Source organism: Mauremys reevesii, linkage group 5 (genome assembly GCF_016161935.1).
Source record: "Mauremys reevesii isolate NIE-2019 linkage group 5, ASM1616193v1, whole genome shotgun sequence".
In the NCBI taxonomy this organism is placed as follows: Eukaryota; Metazoa; Chordata; order Testudines; family Geoemydidae; genus Mauremys; species Mauremys reevesii.
Window position 1 is genome coordinate 27,717,540 of NC_052627.1, and position 22,595 is coordinate 27,740,134.

Genomic DNA, 22,595 nt, shown 5'->3' on the forward strand with positions numbered 1-22,595 from the left:
TGCACGCCCGCTGTGGCAGCCACGCCTGACCAGCAAACATACCATCAGTGCTGCTACCATGCTCTGGAGCGCCAGCAGCCTGTCAAGCAACTGCCCCAGTAACTGCTCCGTGCGAGTAACTGTGGCGTGGGTTGTGTCCATCATAGCTTTGCCATCCACAATGGTGCCCAAACCCGCGCGGATGGATGGATCAACAATGGTCCCCATCCAGAGATGGGCACTGCATCTATCCCAATGGCCCGGCGGGCTAGCTTTTAACCAGCATTCAAGGGGTGGCGGGACCATACCAGGCCAGGCAGTACACCAACACGGGTGGGGCTGTTGCGCATCATCAGCCGGTGGTGTGGGCAGCGTTTCTGTGGCAGCGGCCAGGTCAGGCGGAGGGTTCTGTTTAGACGGGTCCACAGGTGTTCAGGCACTTGGTGATGCAAATAACGGTTGGGGACCCCCAGTGCCCCTGCCTACCCCTCCCTCGCCAACCCCCCTACAGCCCTGTGCAGACACTGACACTGAACTCTTCAAACTCGGGACCCGCAGCCTCAAAATAGTGGCTGTGGGTGGCCAGTGAGTGACAGAAGGATGGTGGTGGTCATGGACGCTCGGACCGGAGATCAGGTGATGGTGAGGACCTCGATGCTGGAGTGTGCAAATATGCAGAAGTGAGAGACTGCTGCTCTGCTTGCTGTGTGCTGGACAATCTGGCTGTTGAGAGGCTGCTGCTTTGGCGAGACCTCTGTCAGGCTGGGAGTGGGAGGCAGCCAGAGCCAGCTGAGAGCCGATATGAAGAATGGCGATATGAGCCAGGAGAGTTCAGCATCCTTGCTTTGAGAATAGCCGAGTTGAGTTTCTGGTGAGAAACCCTGTTTTAAGTTACTTCACTAGACTTTAACCTTCTTTTTTACTTTTTTTAGTTTTAGTAATATTTCGTTTTATGTTTAAGTTTAATTGTTTGTTATTTACATGTTTTTTTTTTGTTGAATTTGCATTTCATTTTGTTCTGGAAAACATGGAATGATTCATGTGTGGTGTTGGTGGGGCGAAAGGTGGGGGGAAGGGGTGGGCTGTGGGTGGGGGGGGGTTGAGGGGTTGGGTGGGGGGTGTATTGGGCGGTGGGGGGTGGGGGTGGGGGGGGATGTGTGGGGGGGCCTGGATGTGGTCCGGGTTTGGGGCTCGTGGCAGGAGGAGTGCATGTGAGGGGGGATGGCAGGGAGGTCGTGGCACTGCAGGCAACACACATCAAGGAAAGGAAGCCCAAAGGGAAGGACACATACACAATACACCAGACCGGGATGCAGCACATGCACACCCTGCAGTTGACCTGCAGCTGACCCTGCAGCTGTGGCTGTAGCACCTGCAGTGACATCTGACTGCAGTCTGCAAGTCTGATGCAGTTGCACACACAGAACCCACAGAACAACACAGAACAGAAATGAACAACAGAAACCAAAACACTAACAGACTAACAAAAATGTAATTGCATAATGTAAACAAACTTGGGGGTTTGAACTTTGGTTAATTTACAAAAATGCTTGTAGAAAGAGCTTGTACAATTGACAGCGACAGTTGTCATTGCTAGTGTCGGTGGACAGTTCTCACCGCCCCTCCGTCCCCTGGGCCCCGACAGGACTTCCTGCAGGGGGGGCGGAGGGGGCACAGGGCAGACAGGCCTTGGCAGGCGGTTGCAGATGCACTGCACTTCAGGCGGAGCGGTCCTCATCTACAAGGGGGGCAAGCCTCTGCTGAGCGCGCTCTGCTGACCTAGCAGCACTTGAGTCGAGTTCGCGTCTTCTCCTGCCTGCACCTGCTCTCCCTCCCTCACCAGCCTCCTGCTGTGCCTGCTCTCTGCTCTCCTCCCTCTCTGCTGCCTGCGCTCCCTCTCTCCCTTGTCTTCTCTGTTCAGTTCCTCGCTCTGTCTCTGTCTTTGCCTTTTCTTGGCCTATGGTCTTTGGTCTTTTCTGCAGGCGAGGGGTGTAGTGGGGAAGGTGATGTGAAAGTGAACATGTGAAAAGTGAACACAGCAGTTGAACAGTACATGTGTTCAGACAGTAAAAACAGTCCAGTCAGTTTCAGTTAACCAACAGACAGGAGAGGAGTCTAAGAGAGAGCTCTCAGAGTCCCGAATTCTCTCGAGAATTCTCATAGCGGAATTGCAGATTGCAAAGAGAGCCACATTGTCCTAGTAAGCCACTGGAGCAACTACTGTGCACAAAGTCCTGGTTGCATACTGCCTCCCAGTTGCTGCTTAGCTAAAGCTGCAAGCAGCTTGCAAGCAGCAGCGCCAGCAGCCAGAAGAAAGCTCAGCGCAGCGAGCGATGTGCAGCATTTAGCAGCCTGTGGACTTCTTGACTCTGCTTGTTCTCTGGCATATTTATTGCGGTCATGTTTATATTTAACCATTGTTAACTAATAAACTATAAACCATAAACAACTTGCATAATTTGACTACGTGCCGAGCCCAGACTGGATGCAGTAAGACTGCACTGCAGACCAGGAAAGACCGCATGGGCTGGGGTAGAGACCAGCAGACCAGGATGCATTGCAATGCATGCAGCCAGTATGCTAGTCTGCTATGGATGCGTAGGCGTGATGGTCTTTCGGCGCTCCTGGCTTCCTCGCTTCCTCTTTCGTTTCCCCCTCGCGAACAAACCTCCACGCGATGAGAGAACCAATGAAATGCAGCTTACTATTTACTTTTCTTCTAGTTTTTTTTGTGACCTTCTCTTTTTATTTTTTATATAGTTATATTTATATATTATCTTTATTTTAATATTTTTATAATTTTTAATTTATAATGTTTAGAAATTTTTCTATTTGTTATTATTTCATATATAATATTATTATAATATAATATATTATAATTTAATATTTATTTTTTTTATTTTTGTTTTTCTATTTATAAAAAATAAATGTTTAAAATATGTGTTATAATAAAAATCCTCCACTTATCCTTCCTGGTTGTCTTGAGGCTCTGGGGAGGAGGGGGGGATGGGGATCTCTGTGAGGTGATGAGGAGATCTCTGTGAGAGGGGGAGATGGAGTGGGTCGCCCGTCCTCTGCCTGTCCCCTTTCCTCCCCTTCCCCCCCTTCCGAACAGGGAGGGGGGAACTGTCAGTACACTATTCCGGGGAACTGTCCACCCGTCACACTGTCTGGGCACTGGTCACCACCTGGGGCAGGCATGGCATGAACTCGTGAAGGGCATGGTCTGGGTCGTGGCTCCGGGCGTCCTGCGGGCTCCGCTCTTGACTCGCTTTCTGTTTTCCCTTTTCCTCACCTTAGGTCACGCACTGCATCGCATCTGTATCCTTTGTCTGTCTCTTCTTGCTCTTCTTGAACTTTCTCTTGTTCTTCCGCTTTTGCTTCGCGCGCTCGGAGGCTGACTTCGAGCCACCGAGAGCACAGAATCACAGAGATCCATCCGGTCACTCCCTCCTGACTCCATTCTGGGACCTCTGGATCGGACTCCTCTGCTGGCTGGCTCTGCCTCTGCTCTGCTGCGGTGCCGTGGAGCTCGCCAGCGAGCAGCAGCAGTCAACCAGATTCCGCCCAGACAGAAAAAAAAATGAAAATTCATTTTCTGTGGGTCATTTCTGTGGTGTGGCTGGCCAAGCCCAAGCTCTGACTGCTGTCCAGAGAAGAGTGGTGTGTGTGCACTGTAGAGCCCGAGCTGCTAAGTAGATTAGCATCCACACCAAGCCTAATTCGAGCAAGTGCGGTGCGCGTTACTCTCCACCTGCCGGGTGGAGGACCACCAAACAAAAAGCAAAGAGCCCCTCTATTAATTAAATGGCTTCCTGGTGTGGACGGTTGAGCGGTTAGTTCGAATTAACGCTGATAAATTCGAATTAAAGTCCTAGTGTAGACCAGGCCTGAGCCTCCTTCTATTTCCTCCCCTTCTATTTTCCCCCAATTACCTTGTTAGCCTAGTGATTGTCACCCAGGTGCTCACAGTCCCTCAACAGAAAGTGTATAATTGCCCTCAGCTGGGCTGCAGCCTTCTCTAGTCTGTAGCAATGTCAGTGATTAGGGTGCTGTTGATAGCACCCTGTCACAGACAACAAACAGAAATGGGCAAAAATTTACACAAGACAGAAAAAAGAGGAAAAGTTTCAAGAAACCTCTTACAGAACAAGAGCACAGAATCTAAACACTTTTGCATCACATGCATTTTGCAGATGAGGTACATTAAGTAACTAGTGACATATACATTTGTACTGTTTTTGTTTTCTTTTTGCAGAAAAAATTTTCAGTGTAACATATTGCCTTGGTTGTTTTTAGTTCAGTTTAATTTTCATACGCTACAAATGTGTGATTCCTTAACTCTGAGAGATCCAGACATTTGGTCAAATCCATTCCAGCTGATCACCAAAAACAAAGTCATCCCACCAGAAATCCATAAAGAGAAAATCCTTGTTAACTTACAAGATTTCTGCTTTAAAAGACACTATATAAGCCTGATGTGAGAGAACCAACAAATGACACACCACCCATAGAAAATAAAAAAGAAAGTTAGCATCACATTGCTAAATAACAGCAGATCCTTTCCCTGCCCGAAGGACCAGAATGATCATTAGTTCCCTGAAGGATCAGGGAAATCAGTATCTAAGGTGTGACTGCCTTTGGGTTTTGATCAAGAAGTTTCCCTGTTGGGGATGCAGGACATCCAGTTCAGCAAGAATAGATGAGTTCTGACTATGGAGGAAGGAGCTATCTCCAGGCATTTTTATTCCAGATCTCAGCTTCAAATCTCCCATCCACATCGATGGCTCCATTCTTTTTTGCCCTTCTAATATCCAAAAAGTACCTGACCCAATGGACTTTTCAAAAAACTGGGCCTTCTAATGGGTCTAGTTATGGTCTAATAAAAGTATAAGGGAATTTAATTAACAGTCTAGCCCTTTAAGATGGGAGAGCAGCTGTTGCTGACAACAGCATATTGGTAACTTTCTTTTCCTTTCTCTCACTTACCCAGTAGTCAACATTTCACTGGTCTACTTTCCATGTTGGGTTTATAGTAGTCTAAAGCTTTGTCTTCACTGCCAAAAAAGTTGTGTTTTTACTGTGCAATAACTAACACAGATTAGCTATCCCACTGCAAAATCCTAGTGAAGACATGGCACTGCTGTTTTTAATCACAAGGTGAGCTAGGCAAGGTCAATCCTATACTCCCCGTCCATGGTCAACTTCTCTTATTAACCTTGTGGTAAAGACTACAGTGCCGTGTCTTCACTAGGATTTTACAGCAGGATAGCTAATGCATGTTAGTTATTCCATAGTAAAGAGAATACTTTGATGGCAGCAAAGACATCGCATCAGCTTTAGGGGCTTTCAGCTATAGAGGGGATTTATCTGTCTAAAAACCCTTGAAAACAATAACTAATGTTTTGGGTAGTCAGTCATTTGGGATCAAACTAAAACAACCAAAGATTGGACTACAAGTCTTCATAGAATGCTTAAAAAATAAAGACTTGGTCCCAATGCCCTTTGGAATAAACATTCTTTGCAAATCAACTGTGATTTGGATATTTAATTCTCATAAATGTTAATGGAAGTCAGACAGGTAAATTCCCAAGAAATCTGTGAAAAAACTTTAACCCATACCATTTCAATATCCTGATTTATGTTGACATTCTACTGGGGTGGGGGGAGAGTAGAGTCTCTGATGGGCAGGTAAGCATTATGATTAAAACAGGAAAGGTGGTGCCCAAAAGTCTAACAGAGATGCCATTTCTGTAGTGAGTTGTACAGACTTTTTTGCTGGATCTTTCTTTATTTTGGACTAATGTCTTTTTTTCATTAAAGTTTCCAGATTTTGCTGAAGAACATACTAGGGAGATTGTGTTCGTTTGTTTTTTACAGTAATGGTTTACTCTTTAAAAAATAAACGATGGTGCCAAAGCAAATTAAGATCCTGAAAACACAAAACAGCCCTAAAAGCTCTTGTGTTTCAGGGAGTAGGACTGCTCTTCCCTCTTTTCGTTGCATCTTCGCAAGCAGGCTGCCTAACCTAATGAAGAGGGCTTTAAACTAGGTTCACCGGGGGAAAGAGACCAAAGCGCTGAGATAAGTGCGGAAGTGGGATGCCAAGAGGAATCACGAGCAGGAGAGCACAAGAGGGGAGGACTCCTGCCTCATACTGAGAGAGCAAGACGATCAGCAAGTTATCTTAAGTGCCTATACCGAAATGCAAGAAGCCTGGGAAACAAGCAGGGAGAACTGGAAGTCCTGGCACAGTCAAGGAATTATGATGTGATTGGAATAACAGAGACTTGGTGGGATAACTCCCATTACTGGAGAACTGTCATGGATGGATATAAACTGTTCAGGAAGGACAAACAGGGCAGAAAAGGTGGGGGAGTTGCACTGTATGTAAGAGAGCAGTATGACTGCTCAGAGATCCGGTATGAAACTACAGAAAAACCTGAGAGTCTCTGGATTAAATTTAGAAATGTAAGTAACGAGGGTGATGTCGTGGTGGGAGTCTGCATTAGACCACCAGACCAGGGGGATGAGGTGAACAAGGCTTTCTTCAGGCAATTAACAGAAGTTACTAGATCTCAGGCCCTGGTTCTCATGGGAGACTTCAAATCACCCTGATATCTGCTGGGAGAGCAATACAGCGGTGCACAGACAATCCAGGAAGTTTTTGGAAAGTGTAGGGGACAATTTCCAGGTGCAAGTGCTGGAGGAACCAACTAGGGGCAGAGCTCTTCTTGACCTGCTGCTCACAAACGGGGAAGAATTAGTAGGAGAAGCAAAAGTGGATGGGAACCTGGGAGGCAGTGACCATGAGATGGTCGAATTCAGGATCCTGACACAAGGAAGAAAGGAGAGCAGCAGAATACAGACCTTGAACTTCAGAGAAGCAGACTTTGACTCCCTCAGGGAACTGATTGGCAGGATCCCCTGGGAGAATAACATGAGGGGGAAAGGAGTCCAGGAGAGCTGGCTATATTTTAAAGAATCTTTATTGAGGCTGCAGAAACAAACCATTTTGGTGTGTAGAAGGAATAGTAAATATGGCAGGTGACCAGTTTGGCTTAACAGTGAAATCCTTGCTGATCTTCAACACAAAAAAAGAAGCTTACAAGAAGTAGAAGATTAGACAAATGACCAGGGAGGAGCATAAAAATATTGCTCAGGCACGCAGGAGTGAAATTAGGAAGATCAAATCACACTTGGAATTGCAGCTAGCAAGAGATGTTAAGAGTAACAAGAAGGGTTTCTCCAGATATGTTAGCAACAAGAGGAAAGTCAAGGAAAGTGTGGGCCCCTTGCTGAATGAGGGAGGCAACCTAGTGACTGAGAATGTGGAAAAAGCTAATATACTCAATGCTTTTTTTGCCTCTGTCTTCACGAACAAGGTCAACGCCCAGACTACTGCACTGGGCAGCACAGCATGAGGAGCAGGTGACCATCTCTCTGTGGAGAAAGAAGTGGTTCGGAACTATTTAGAAAAGCTGGACGAGCACAAGTCCATGGGGATGGAGGCGTTGCATCCCAGGGTGCTAAAGGAGTTGGCTGATGTGATTGCAGAGACATTGGCCATTATCTTTGAAAACTCATGGCGATCGGGGGAGGTCCCGGATGACTGGAAAAAGGCTAATGTAGTGCCCATCTTTAAAAAGGGGAAGGAGGAGGATCCGGGAAAATACAGGCCAGTCAGCCTCACCTCAGTCCCTGGAAAAATCATGGAGCAGGTTCTCAAGGAATCAATTCTGAAGCACTTAGAGGAGAGGAAAGTGATCAGGAACAGTCAGCATAGATTCACTAAGGGCAAGTCATGCCTGACTAACCTAATTGCCTTCTATGACGAGATAACTGGCTCTGTGGATAAGGGGAAAGCAGTGGACGTGTTATTCCTTGACTTTAGCAAAGCTTTTGATACGGTCTTCCACAGTATTCTTGCCAGCAAGTTAAAGAAGTATGGGCTGGATGAATGGACTATAAGGTGGATAGAAAGCTGGCTAGATCGTCGGGCTCAATGGGTAGTGATCAATGGCTCCATGTCTAGTTGGCAGCCGGTATCAATCAGAGTGCCCCACCGGTCCTGGGGACAGTTTTGTTTAATATCTTCATTAATAATCTGGAAGATGGCGTGGACTGCACCCTCAGCAAGTTAGTTTAGTGTCATCTGCAGAGAGGAGTGGTAGATACACTGATGAGTAGGGATAGGATACAGAGGGACCTAGACAAATTAGAGGATTGGGCCAAAGGAAATCTGATGAGGTTCAACAAGGACAAGTGCAGAGTCTTGCACTTAGGATGGAAGAATCCCATGCACTGCTACAGACTAGGGACTGAGTGGCTAGGCAGCAGTTCTGCAGAAAAGGACCTAGGGGTTACAGTGGATGAGAAGCTAGATATATGAGTCAACAGTGTGCCCTTGTTGCCAAGAAGGCTAGCGGCATTTGGGGCTGTATAAGTAGGGGCACTGCCAGCAGATCAAGGGATGTGATCATTCCCCTCCATTCGACATTGGTGAGGCCTCATCTGGAGTTTTGCGTCCAGTTTTGGGCCCCACAAGAAGGATGTGGACAAATTGGAAAGAGTCCAGCGGAAAGCAACAAAAATTATAAGGGGGCTGGAGCACATGATTTATGAGGAGAGACTCGGGGAACTGGGATTGTTTAGTCTGCAGAAGGGAAGAATGAGAGGGGATTTGATAGCTGCTTTCAACTACCTGAAGGAGGTTCCAAAGAGGATGGATCTAGATTGTTCTCAGTGGTAGCAGATGACAGAACAAGGAGTAATGGTCTCAAGTTGCAGTGGGGGAGGTTTAGGTTGGATATTAGGAAAAACATTTTCACTAGGAGGGTGGTGAAGCACTGGAATGAGTTACCTAGGGAGGTGGTGGAATCTCCTTCCTTACAGGCTTTTAAGGTCAGGCTTGACAAAGCCCTGGTTGGGATGATTTATTTGGGGATTGGTCCTGCTTTGAGGAGGGGGTTGGACTATATGACCTCCTGAAGTCCCTTCCAATCCTGATATTCTATGATTCTATGAAGACACTGTTTCTCTACAGCCATTTCCCAATCTCCAGCACATAAGTAATTGTAATCAACCGGAGCTGAATTACAAGTGAACAAGACTTCCCTCAGATGTCTCTTCAGACAGTGTTACTCATTATTAAATCACTTTACAAAATAATTAACCTCAAATTAGAGGCATGTGCACTGCTGTCTCTAAACTTCAGGATAAACTTTCAACTTTGAGATACAATCATACAAAGATCGAAGCAGTCTGCCCCAGATAAAGCGTAGGTGTTAAGCACATTCATAACTTTAAGTATGTAAGAAGTTTCATTAAAATCATTGGGACTACTCATACTTTTAGTAATGCATTCACATAAGTGCTTTGCTGGATTTGGGCCAAATGCTCAGCACATTGCAAGATCAAGCCCTTGCAGAGAAACTACAAAACATAAGTCAAAATCATACTGCTTTAAAATAAGATGATGAAAATGTTACACAAGTATTCCAGGTTCTGAATGGGACTGTGCTCTGATGGTTACAGACCCTTCTGCATCATCTTCCCATCCTGCCTCCATACTTTAGAACAGGGGTGGCCAACCTATGGCTCTGGAGCCACATACGGCTCTTCAGAAATTAATATGTAGCTCCTTCTATGGGCACCGACTTCCCATGGAAGCCAACTTTCAAATGTCCCGGGGGGTGCTCACTGCTCAACGCTGGCTCTGCCACAGACCCTGCCCCCACTCCACCCCTTCCCCTGAGCCTGCTGTACCTTAGCTCCCCCTTGATCTTCCTGCATGCCACAAAACAGCTGATCGGGAGGTGCAGGGACGGGAGGAGGTGCTGATTGGTGGGGCCGCCAGTGGGTGGGAGGCACTGGGAGCAGGGTGGGGAGCTAACGTATTACTGTGGCTCTTTGGCAATGCACATTGGTAAATTCTGGATTCTTCTCACACTCAGGTTGGCCCAGGAGCGGCGCCAGAGTTTCTGGCGCCCTAGTTAGAATTCGGGGGGGCGGCATTTTGTGCGCTCCCCATGGGGCACGCAGGAGCTTCCGGTTCCGCTCCCGTCGTGCCGCCGAAGAAGGACCCTCCACTGAAATGCTGCAGGCGACAGTGGCAGTCATCGAGCTGCTCAATTGCCTGCCACTGTTTTCCATGGCACGTCGGCAGAAGATCCTTCTTCGGCGGTGCAACGGAGGCAGAACCGGAAGCTCCATGCGCTCCGTGGGGAGTGCACAAAATGCCGCCCCCCCAAATCCTGGCACCGGTCACCTAATGGAAGCGCCGGCCCTGGGTTGGCCACCCCTGCTTTAGAATGTCCTACTCCAGCCTGTGCCCTTATGTCCCTATCTCCCTCTTCTCCTGTTCCTGTCTTCCCCACTCCAGCTTGCTCTGTCTCTCTCCCCGCTCTCCCCTCTTCCTCATCTATCTACATTCAAGTGTGGCCACTTCCTCCTTTTCCTCCACACTGCCCTGGCAGTAGCAGGAGATGTATTGAGAGTACAAAAGAGACAGCCTTCCCTGCTCTCAGTTGCCCCAGCAGCTCATGTCAATCTTTGTGATAACTGGCAAATAATGAGATTATTAATTACTCTATGCACCATGCAAAGCAACGTGACAAAAATACAGAAGACTACAAAACGAACCATGGATAAGAATTTGACTATTGTTTACTTGCTATTAGTTTTATTTCATCTGCCACTCGTTCAGGGAAGAGACATGAGTGAAGGGGAAGAATGGTAGTATTCCACTCTAGCTCTGGCTGCAATCCCAGAGGAAATGAATATTTTTGCTAAAATTATCAACATCAAAATAGTTTGTCAAAACATCTAACTGGCTTCAGCATAAAAAGCCTGTTTAGATATATAAGTAGTGCCCTACCAAATTCACGGCCATGAAAAATGCATCGCAGACCGTGAAATCTGGTCTCCTGACGTGAAATCTGTTCCTTTGTGTGCTTTTACCCTATACTACGCAGATTTCATGGGGGGAGACCAGTGTTTCTCAAATTGGGGGTCCTGACCCAAAAGATAGTTGCATGGGGGCGGGGGGTTTGCAAGGTTATTTTAGGAGGTTGTGGTATCGCCACCCTTACTTCTGCGCTGCTGCCTTCAGAGCTGAGCAGCCAGAGAGTGGGGGGCCGCTGACCGAGGGCCCAGCTCTTCAGGCAGCAGCGCAGAAATAAGGGTGGCAATACCGTACCATGCCATCCTTACTTCTGCACCATGCTTACTTCTGTGATGGTGCTGGTGCTGGCGCTGCCTTCAGAGCGGGGCTCTCAGCCAGCAGCCACCACTCTCCAGCTATCCAGCTCTGAAGGCAGCACCACCACCAGGTGCAGTGCAGAAGTAAGGGTAGCAGTACCACAACCCCGCCTACGTTTTACCTTGCAACCCCACCCACCAACTCATTTTTGGGTCAGGACCCCTACAATTACAACACCATGAAATTTCAAATATAAATAGCTGAAATCATTAGATTTATAATTTTCAAAATCCCATGACCATGAAATTGACCAAAATGGACCATGAAATTGGTAGGGCCTTTTATCTGAGGCAGTTTGTATCCCTTAAAGCTATTGTTTCAGCCTGTCTGTTGACTCAGTAAGACAACTGCCTCAACTTGGTATTCAGAAGGACATCTTTGCCACCAAAAGAGCTAGAAACTGAATTTATTTAAAAAATAAATCTTGAATTCTGCAGAAACTGGTGAGACCAGAAGAGGACAGTTTGTCAAGCCCACAAGCACATTCCTTCTTAATTCAGCTCTTGTACTCTTTACAGCATTGCTTGCTAAACTAGTGGCTACTTTTGTGTTCCCTTTCCAGCCAGGTGGAACTAGAAGAGGCAGTAGCAACGACCTTTTAAATCTATATTGTTTTCTATTCTTTGTGCCAAATTCAACAATAGTCAAGTAGGTCCCACTTATTTCAATGGAGTTGTACCCATATAAATCAAAAATGAAATTGGCTCTGTAGCCAGCCCAAAATATATAATAGTACCAATACCATTAACTTTCACTCTTAAGAGAAAACATGTCATGATAACATTTTATAGCTAAAGATAAACGTTAAACTATTTTGTAATCCTGTAGCCAGTCTTATGAAATTGTTCTAAAATTACTTACAATTATTGGTTGATAGTATGCTGGGCCTAATGTCACATCTCTTTGAGGTGGGTATTGTTTAATAAGAGTGCCATCCTCAGCTTCTTCATACCCAAATGCTTGGCCTGGAGAAGGGATAGAGGGACCATCCACTTTTCGGTACACTTTTATACTGCCAGCAGTCCTCTGTAAAAAACAATTAGATTGTGCTTTAAATTAGATCACAAACACATTCCATCCATGTTGTATAAACTGAAGGTGAATGCACCCAAAGAAAAAGAAAGATACAGCCCTACACTTTATTAAAAAGGTGGTCTGGAATATTAAATTTTCACTTTTATGTTTTGAAGCATATGTACTTTTAATAGATGTCAGTGTACTAGTGAATCATTAAGTAACAACTGAACCTTATAATGTCACATATGTAGAAGGATAACAACAATACAGCACTTTGCGTTCATATAGGCTTATTGGCAGAGTGAAAATTTAACTTTATTTTTCTGTGTAGACTTCCCCAATTTGATATTATCCCTTTTCAGTTCCCATCAAATTTCTGATCTGTTTATTTGCGTGGTTATAAATTCTACTAACAGTTTGGTAAAATAAAATTTACACTGTAAGCTTTATGATTACATTAGTACCTTCCTATATAATTGACTGTAATCTCATTTCTTTCAGTGATCTATTGCTGCCAAATGAGCAATAAACTTTTGTCATTTATGACCTAAAGGTAATTCAACTGCCATGCTGATAAATTACAAATAAAAGTCACATGAGGAAAGCTGTGACATAAAGAATGATACAATAAAGCAATGATGCAAAACACATCTAAGGAGTTCTACTCTATTTGAAGTTAACTACAGAAGCTCTTAAAAAACTTTCTGGTAACCATAAATTTAACCTATATAAATTAAATTGTTGCTATACCCTATTTCAGTTAATGTCAGACCTCCAAATCTGTGCTGAACATGGATTTTTGAGTCTGCACACTGCTCAAGCACAAACAAATGAAATTCTACTGCTCTGCCAGGGAAAGCAGGTAATCCCATGCAATGGGGCAGCACCAAGTAACCTTCTGACTGCTCCCTAAGGGTATGTCTAATAGCAGTTGGGAGGTGTAACTGCAGCACAGGTAGGCATACCTGAGCTAGCTTTGAAGTCTTACCTCCCCACTCCTAGGTGAGCATCAGAACCACCAGGCTATAGATTTTTCTGGGTTGTGTTGCTCTTGATCTCTCCTGTTGAAGCTTTCTACTTTGTATAGACACTTAAGTATTCCTCAGAGAAGGGCCCTGAACTTGGTTCTCTCCCCTGCCAGGTGAGCGCCCTAACCACCAGGCAACATGCTATTTTCCTCAACCTCACCTGTTGACACCATTCCACTTTGCATGAATGTGTAAATATCTCTTGGACCAAAGAGAACAAGTGAGAATTACTCTATAGCATGGTGACTGAGGCACTCATCTGGGAGGTAGATGTACATCCCTCCTGTGAATCAGGCGGAGAGAAGATTGTACTTTTAGTGTATACTGGAAGATTAGTCTTTTAAAAGATTTATTCTTATTTGAAATGGTTTCATAGTAGTTCTATAGGTTATTGTTTGCTTTAATTTATTTTCCCCACATTAATTCAACCTCCTCCCATCACCTGATCTGTCTTGTGATAATCGTGAGCACCACTGTAGGTATGCAATTGTACCACTTCAGTCTGCTTTTGAAAAGATTAAGTTCAGTAATATGTTTACTAGTGTTTTTATATATTTTATGTTAACATTTGTGATCAATATCAAATTTTAAGAAAAAGAATTAATATGGCATCATCCTTTTTTACTAACATACCAGCTGAATATGTTCTTTAGGCTCTTTCTGCTTCCTGTTATTAATCTCTAACTCCACTGCAGGAGGTTGGTTATAGCTTCCAGGTCCTGGAGTGTCTGTACTGATCTCCTTGAAACGTTTTTCTTTGTTCTGTGGACTCTTACCACCTTTTATATTATTCTAAAAATATGAAAAAATGAATATTCTATGAAATTGTAAAGTAAAATAAATTATGAACTTGACAAGAACTTCACAAAATAAAAAACAGTTGATAGCCAATCCTTTAAACCGAAGAGCTGACAATGTCTGCACTAATTTATATTAAAATATTCTAGATGCAGATCAATTTTCTTTTCCCAGTATTGTTTTACTTGACTTAAAATAGGAAATGCAACTATTTAGATAAAGAGGCTGAAAATGTTTGTTTCACTCTGCAGTCTTCAATGAAATACTATTTTAAAATTTCTTACAGCAATACTCCTAAGTGAATTACAAGTATCCCTGTCATTTCTAATGCAGTAAGATATTAGTTGTTGTTTCTTCTTTTTCTAGAAAAGGAAAAACACTATATCAATTATTTGTTCATATTGCAGTAGCACCTAAGAGAGCCCCAAACATGGACCAGGAGCCCAAGGTAGATACTGTACAAACAGAACAAAAAGATGGTCTCTGCCCCAGAGAACTTACAATCTAATGCTGGGCCACCAAAAGTTAGAGCACTGGCTCATTCTATATAAATATCATTAGGTTTAAATAAATTTGAGTTGAATTGTACATACAAAAGCTTCTGCATTTTCAATACACTGAATCCAGAATCAATAGGTTGTGTTCTTCTTTTCAATGATTGAGACGTAGCAGCAGCACCAGTGGTAAACAAGTTCCATTATAGGAATCCAGACGATGACAGCTTTATAACCACCAGCTATGTGACCTTTGGTTTCTAATGAGTGGCTGTCACTCTCCCTTCGTGGGGGCTGAGGCCTATGATAGGCCTTCAAGAAAGTGAAGGGGTGTGAGGAGGAAGTCCAAAGGGGAGGGAGGAGCTACCAATGCCCAACACCTTGAGACAGTACTTACAGAATTACAACTCATGCAGCTATTGTAGGGGTTAGGACTGGCTCATAATATGACTAGGTTTTGCCTTTTTCTTCAGAACACAACAGAAGAAACAGAAATGAAGTATTCCTGATGTCTCAATTTAAAGGGAACTAAGACATATTGTGGGAATAGAACCTCAAAAGAGCACCAAATACGTTATTTCAGCATTAGTGCTGCTACTGTATCTGACAATTATTGACAATAACAGCACAACTTATCCATAGCCAATTAGTAAATCAGAAGTTACAGAAATGCATTTTTATAACTACTCTACAAATGCAAATTTTACAGAAATATAAAATGTCAGAAATTGCTTGGTTTACTTCATTTCACCTGTGTTGTTTTACGTCATATCACATTCCATCGTGTAAGCTACATTATGTCAGATTTCATAGAATGCAGTATTAGTGTGACATTAACTAAACACAGTACCATAATATATTATGATGTATCAGGGAAGAAAGGAATAAAATGTCTTTCTAATACGAGTTTACTTGTGCGCTGTTTATAGTATTTCCCCCCACCGCTACCTTGCCATAAAAGAAAATGACTATCTACAAGTTCCACACTGGATGACTGATAATCAATTCTAAGGGCTTGTCTACACTTACCGGGGGTTCGACGCATGATGATAGATGCATTGGTGGTCTAGACCCGCTAAATCGATCGCTGATCGCTCTCCAGTCAACTCCTATACTCCACCTGAACGAGAAGTGCAAGAGGAGTCGATGGGAGAGCGTCTCCTGTCAACATCTACTCAGGACACTCCCTACACTAACACCGGAACAAATCAACATACCCTTAGAGCCCCGACCAGCTCCTGTCAACATGGCATAGTGTGGACCCCGTGGTAAGTAGATCTAAGTACACTGACTTCAGCTATGTTATTCACCTAGTTGAAGTTGTGTAACGTAGATCCATCTCCCTCTGTAGTGTAGACAAGGCCTAAGTGCTGCCAAAGCCCTAAGTACCTTTTCCCTACACAGCTAATTTACAATTACTCTGTCTGCAAACAAAGTAAAGATTAGTACATAAAAAATGCTACTTGAGGGATTATTTATTTTTTCACACTACAAATTAAAACAAAAGCAAGATTCAGCAGGAAGACAAAATGTGAGGAAGAGCACTGAAGAAACCTTCTGATACTTTTAACTAGGATTGTTGTTATAGCGTGCTAGTATGAAACTGATTGTATTACTGCCTTTTCCCACTGGAGGGTGTAAACTGCAGTCAAAAAGTCTTAAAGGAGTCTGCAATGGAGAAGATCAAAAAACAAGTATATTACATTACAATGACATAGCCATAACAATGAATTTTCCACTGTAAAATAGCAGCACACTTTAGAAATTGTTTAATGTTTACACTAACTGCATTGTTTTTACTTGTTTCATAATTGCTAACAGATAGTATGAAAGTCATGTTTTCTTTTAATTCCAAAAGTGAACTGTAAAACCCAAGTGTTAATACCTCATATTAATTAAATTTAAAATATGTATTTACATTGAGATTGTTGCCTTGCAGACTTAATTCTAATACACAGTTATAACAACTTCAACTGTGTGTTATAGGCACTGGCCCACTTTGCTGCCCCAGCAAAGCAGAACCCTTCCTCAGCCTCTGGCATACAGAGGAGCAGGATACTCTCCCCACACATCTGGCCAGCTTTGGCTGCAGATACAGGAAGGGCGACCAGGAGCCCCACCATCACTCCATCCACTTCTGAGTGTCTTGAACACGGAGGAGAACGCTAGGAGGAATCACATCTCTGTACTCAAAAGAGCTCAGGGACTGCAATTGTGGCCAATCACTGTGCATGAATATGGGGGTGAAGGGAGGCTTCTGGTACCCTTTCCACCCTTATAATATCCTCAAAGCAGTCAGATACAATCTGGATCTATATAATCATTAAAACATTTCATTTCTATAGCCTTACATGTGATTTCAGATAAATTTAAATCTAATAAATATATCTAACTAACAAGTAAATGTTTTCAGATAAATGAAGAATGAAGGAATTAAATAAAATTCCAGCTTCTCTTTAATGCTAATGTTATTACTGAAATTCTAAAAGCACACATACAATAGAGCAGTGGTGCGCAAATGGGGGTTCCTCCTTAAGGCGGGGGTGCAAGAGGTTCTCTGAGGCGGCACCAAGAAACTGGGATCCTGTGGGATCCTATAGGTCCTGCAGGACCCGCTGCCATAATAGCAGGAGGGGGATAAAAATTGAGTGGGTATTGCAGGGTGGGACGGGAATGGGATTAAAAAAAAAAACAGTCCTCCCACACCACAAACAACATGAATGCCCTGGCCAGCAGCTGCTGCTCTCCAGGTGGCATAGGTGCCGACTCTGTGTGTGCTCCAGGGCTGGAGCACCCATGGAAAAAAATTAGTGGGTGCTCAGCCAGCTCCCTCCCTCCTCCCGCAGCACCTCCCATCTGCCAGTGGCCCTGCCAATCAACTCCTCCCCCTCCCTCCCAGTGCCCCCCTCCCGCCACAATCAGTGGGGCCTGAGGCTGAGCAGGGGCAGGAAGAGGCGGGGCAGGGGTGAGGGCTTGGGGGAAGGAGTCGGGTGGGAGCAGGGCCTGGGGTGGAGCGGGAATTTGCACACCCTGGGGCCCAGAGGAAGCCAGCACCTGTGGAAGGTGGCACTGCCACCAGCAGCGGCACAGAAGTAAGGGTGGCCTTACTTCTGCACTGGCTGCGGGTGGCAGCGCAACCTTCAGAGCTGGGCAGCCAGAAAACGATAGCTGCTATCTGGGGCATTCATGTTGTTTGCAGTGCAGGAGGACTATTTTTTTTAATTCCACTCCCATAACACCCTGCAATATCCACTCCCATATTGTTGAATTTTTATCCTGCTCCAACTATTATGGAAGAGGGATCCCAGTCCCGCTACAGGATAGAGCCCTGGCAAAAAATCCCAAACAGTTTCAGATTACAAGTAATGGAGGGAGGGGGCAATAAATTCCGTGAATGGTAAGTGAGGCATGACTGGAAAAGTTTGCGCACCACTGTAATAGAGTATACAAAAACCTATCAAGCAAGCCTGAGAAGGTTCCTTTGCCTTTGCTCTCAAATAATTCATCCAGCATTAACCTGAACTCCCTTTATTCTTACTGGAACCATTACTACATAGTTTCATTTATCAAAATCAATATAGCATTCATTACTCAAACTTCATGTGTCTTCACTCTTTTAAAATGATATTAACTACTACATTGAGGCATCAAGAAATCTTGACCTACACCATACACAAAGTACCCACTACTACTGGAAGTGAACTGCATGAAAACAACAGAACGTCTAGTGAGTTGGACAGCTACTTAAAAGCACTCAGAAAAAAACTGAATTTTTAACTGTCACCAAGCATCCAGCAACACCATTGTTTGGGGGCATCAAGGACTCTCTTGTCAGTTTTCCATTGGGGAAAGAAGTAGAGCAGGTGGGGAGAAGGGGGGGATGCATGAAGAGGCAGAACAAGGAGGAGGAAAGGATTGTATATAAATAAAAGTCCTTGTCCAAATGATCACTTCCCACCATGCTGTCTCTTTCACCCCGGCACTTTAATTTTAGGAGGAGGGTGTTTATTGACTTGTTTCACTGAAATTTGTTATGAACATCACTTGTTATTACTGTTTTGAAAGTCAGGTTGCAAATTTCCTCTCTTAACTTGTTTAATGCAACTTCTATAATTTTACCTGCACTTTGGAAATATCATAGCGTCCTGGTCCTGGAACATCAATCTCAGCATTTGGAATAGTAAATGCAGAGTCTCGAGTTGTCAAAGAAAGAAATGGAGCATAGCCATCTGCAAGTGAGGGGGCATGAAAAATAAAACAGTAAAACATATGCACTTACAAAAGTTTGAGAAAGCAAACAACCCATATATGCATCAAAATTATTTTTTAGTAATGAAAATATTTGGTTCATCTAATTTTTCTGCTCCATTGAAAAGATGGGAAATATATAAAGAGTGTGTGGTTGAAAATGATAAAGCTATTTTACAAGGCATAAAGCTATCACTGTAATTATATTTTAGACCTGAAGCAGTTAGCAGAGTCCCAAAGCCCATTCTCTATAGCTTCTCCAAACCCTACTTCTTCAGGTTCCTGTTTGCACAGAAAAAATTAACAGATTTTAAACCCAACAAGGCCCATTATGATCCTCTAGTCTGACCTCTTTCATAACATAAGCCATAGAATTTCACCAAATGCTTCCTGCACCAATTCCATTGATTTGGTTGACCCAGAAAGACATCTAATTTTGACTGAAAGACTATTAAGCAATGGAGAATCAAGCCATGGAAGGCTATTGACCTCCTTCTCACATGTACAGAGAAGTGCAAATTCACTAGCCCCCTATTCAAACAACTACACTGGCTGCCCATTCATTTCAGGATCCAGTTCAAAATTCCCTTTTCTAACTTTAAAATGCTCCATGAACTTGCTCCATTCCCTCTCTATATAGATTACACTAGGCTCCTCTCAATCCCTTCACACATAATCTGATCACTGTTGGTAAGGGGGCTGCCTCCTTTGGAGCTGCAGCCAATTCTCACAGCCTTCTACATCTCTCTCTCTCATTGATCCTCCATTCAGGGGCGGCTCCAGGCCCCAGCACGCCAAGCGCGTGCTTGGGGCGGCATGCCGCGGGGGGCGCTCTGCCGGTCGCCGGGAGGGCGGCAGGCAGGCAGCCTTCGGCAGCATGCCTGCGGTGGAGTCGCAGGACCAGTGGACCCTCCGCAGGCACGCCTGCGGGAGGTCCACCGGAGCCGTGGGACCGGTGACCAGCAGAACACCCCCCGCGGCATGCTTGGGGCGGCGAAATATCTAGAGCCGCCCCTGCCTCCATTTCATTTAAAATCTTGAGTAAAAACATGCCTTTTCTCCTTTATCAACCTCTCCTAATTTCTGACTCCCCCTCTGCTGTTATTTAACTCTAAGTCATGTTATTTAACTTCATAAAGTAGTTGAGATAGTTTGTATAAAAGATGTTATAAAAAGTTATTCATAGATTTCCTGTATTTTAAACACACAAATAACCATGATCACCTAGTCTGACATCCTGCACGCTGCAAGTATTATGTAGTAAGGTTGGATAGATGTACATAAAATTATAGAAAAGTGTTTAAAAATGAATTAATTTCCCTGTAAATGAAGTAATGCTTAATTACAATTGTATTTATGTTCAACTGGGATTTACTTTAGTTGTATTTAAATGCAATGCAGTCTCCTACTTCAGGTTCATTAGGGAAGTTTCCAGTGGATTTTTCATTTTACTTCTGGGATAAGGTAATGTTGACAGCAAGAGGGAAGGTAAAGAAAGAGGAGCAAATAAAAGAAGAAATGTTACGTTTATTTTTAATGCTCCTCGCTTCTATTCCTAATACTTTCCTTAGTAAGATCCACAAAATGGCCTTCAAGGGCTAAGACCAGCTATAGGCTTAAAAGGGATAAACTCTGCATTTAATTTACCATTTTACAGATACAATTAAGATAATTAAAATTAGGTAAAATCTTACTGCATCTCAATTTAGGGTTTTTTGGTGTTTTCAGAGGCTGTACCTCTGATGAGTGCCACTAGGGGACAACCTAATGAAGTCTGTATTTCTGGCATGGCCTTAGAATTAATCCATATTTAACTGCTACAAAAGAATACATTAACTTAACCCTATATCCATCTTGACTTTTGACTGCTGATTGGGAAGAAACCGTTACGCATAGCTCCTTTAACTTCAATTTGTATCTGAGACTGAATTCTATATACCTGCTTCTAAGATATCACTAATTAAGCTGAAAGAAGTGGGATTCCATTACTACAGACAGCTATTCTCAAGTCATTCCTACTTTAAATGGGGGGGAAAATAACTTGTCAGATATCCCAAATGTTTATATCTTCAGTTGCAGAGCCTTCTCTGGTTGAAAAGAACATAAATGGAAATTCAAAGCCACCCAAGGAAACCCAATTTCTTTTATTCAGTACAAAGGAAGTAAAAATACTTCTAGTAAAATATATTAAAGCCCAGCTACACACTGCACCCTTCTGAGAACTCACATTTATGTCAAAGTGGGATAGATAATTAGATAAGGTTTTTCAACAAGAGAATTAGAAAGGTATTTCTGAATACAAAGCCATCATTTTAACAGTGTGGCAGACTGCTGGACTTTGTACCTAGGACCTTGCATTGCAGGATTTCCAAGATTTTTCCTCTCACATGGGCTCTGAAGATGATTGGCTGCATCTCCAACAGAATTCAAAAACACCATATACAAGGATTCTTTTAGGGGAGAGCATAGGACATTGGGAAAAAGAGCCTGGGCCTAATTTTCCTCTCACACAGGAACAAATCAGGAGTAACGCTGCTTAAGTCAGTACTGCAAGAGGGTAAAACTTGTGTGAGATATGAATCAGGTTCACCATGTTTAAATATATGGAAGGAAGAGAGAGTTCAAGTTAAAGAAAGGAATCACATCATCTCCATTTTGAGAACCAACTCAACCAGCTATCCCTGATGTAAAATCCTAGCAGAGCCATGGCACAGGTAGTTTTTAACCTCAATGTAAACCCTGGGTGGGGAGAAGGGTATACAGTATATTGATCTCCATTAGCTATACTGAAGTAAAAACTACATGTTCCTTGTTTCCACTCCCCCTTTCACAAGGCGATGGCTCTCTTGGTGGGCACCCTTTTGCAGCTTACCCAGGAAGTCCCCTTTCTCTGGGTCTGACCTTTCTCTGGGTCAAACCTTGCAGATAACAGGAACAGCTCAGGCCTGGGCTCTCTGCCCAGGCACCTGAACCAGACCTGGTGAATGTCAGTTACAGCTGCACCAGCCAGGCTACCCGTTATTTGCTCGCTGCCTAGTTCCAGGGGGCGCAACCCAGCCTTGTGACTGGCACCGTCCTACATAACCCTGCCTGAGGTTTTCATCGCTTCCAAGCAGCCCCGACGTGGTTTCAGGCGCTGTTTGATTGCCCCCCGAGGCGTAGCAGCAGCAGCAGACGCGGAGCGTGGGTGCGACGGCGGGTCCCTGCACAGGGGGCGGGCTGAGGCGGGGCCAGGGCAGGGTTTGTCTTGAGGGGCTCGGGGGGCGGCCAGGGGCAGCCCGGGGTGAATCTGGGCGCTGCCCGCCCGTTACCTGCTTTCTGCTGTTTCCCGGGCTGCAGCTGGTAGGAGCCGGGCCCCACATGAGCCTCGGTGCCGGCCGCGGGCCGAGTGAGCGCCCGCGGAGCCCGGTCGTACATGCCGGCTGGCCCCGCACCTCGAGACCCAGCGCTGGCCGGCGGCTGCGGTCACCATGGACACCGCGAGGCCCAACACGCCAGGCCGGCCCGAGGAACCGGCCCCGCCCTTCCACAGCCAGCCCGCCCCGCTCCGCCCCTACCGCCTCCCCTTCCCCCTGCAACCCGCCGCAGCGCTCCCCTCTCCGCCCCTACAGCCTCCCCTACAACCCGCCCCGCAGCGCTCCCCGCTCCGCACAGAGCCTGTCCCTGCCCTCGGGCACCCGCCCCTCTCCGCCCCTACAGCCTCCCCTACAACCCGCCCCGCAGCGCTCTTCTCTCCCCACAGAGTCTGTCCCTGCCCTCGGGCACCCG

At 44.7% G+C, this 22,595-nt stretch overlaps 1 protein-coding gene across 11 annotated transcripts in view; it reads right to left on the reverse strand.

The window, feature by feature from the left end:
* STPG2 (sperm tail PG-rich repeat containing 2) overlaps window positions 1-22,329 on the reverse strand; it is a 410,139-nt gene extending 387,810 nt beyond the window's left edge. For 3 of the 11 annotated variants that reach the window (XM_039541573.1, XM_039541575.1, XM_039541572.1), the window contains exons 1-4: window positions 22,139-22,327; window positions 18,699-18,808; window positions 13,921-14,079; window positions 12,104-12,268 (exon numbers count right to left, since the gene is read on the reverse strand). In XM_039541573.1, the coding sequence (XP_039397507.1) occupies window positions 12,104-12,268; window positions 13,921-14,079; window positions 18,699-18,808; window positions 22,139-22,244 (540 nt within the window). In that variant the 5' untranslated portion in view covers window positions 22,245-22,327. Of the gene's footprint in view, window positions 1-12,103; window positions 12,269-13,920; window positions 14,080-15,608; window positions 15,700-18,698; window positions 18,809-22,138 lie in introns of all 11 variants that reach the window. The other 8 variants (XM_039541576.1, XM_039541577.1, XM_039541571.1 and 5 more) reach the window with 7 other exon arrangements.
* Window positions 22,330-22,595: the final 266 nt, after the last annotated feature.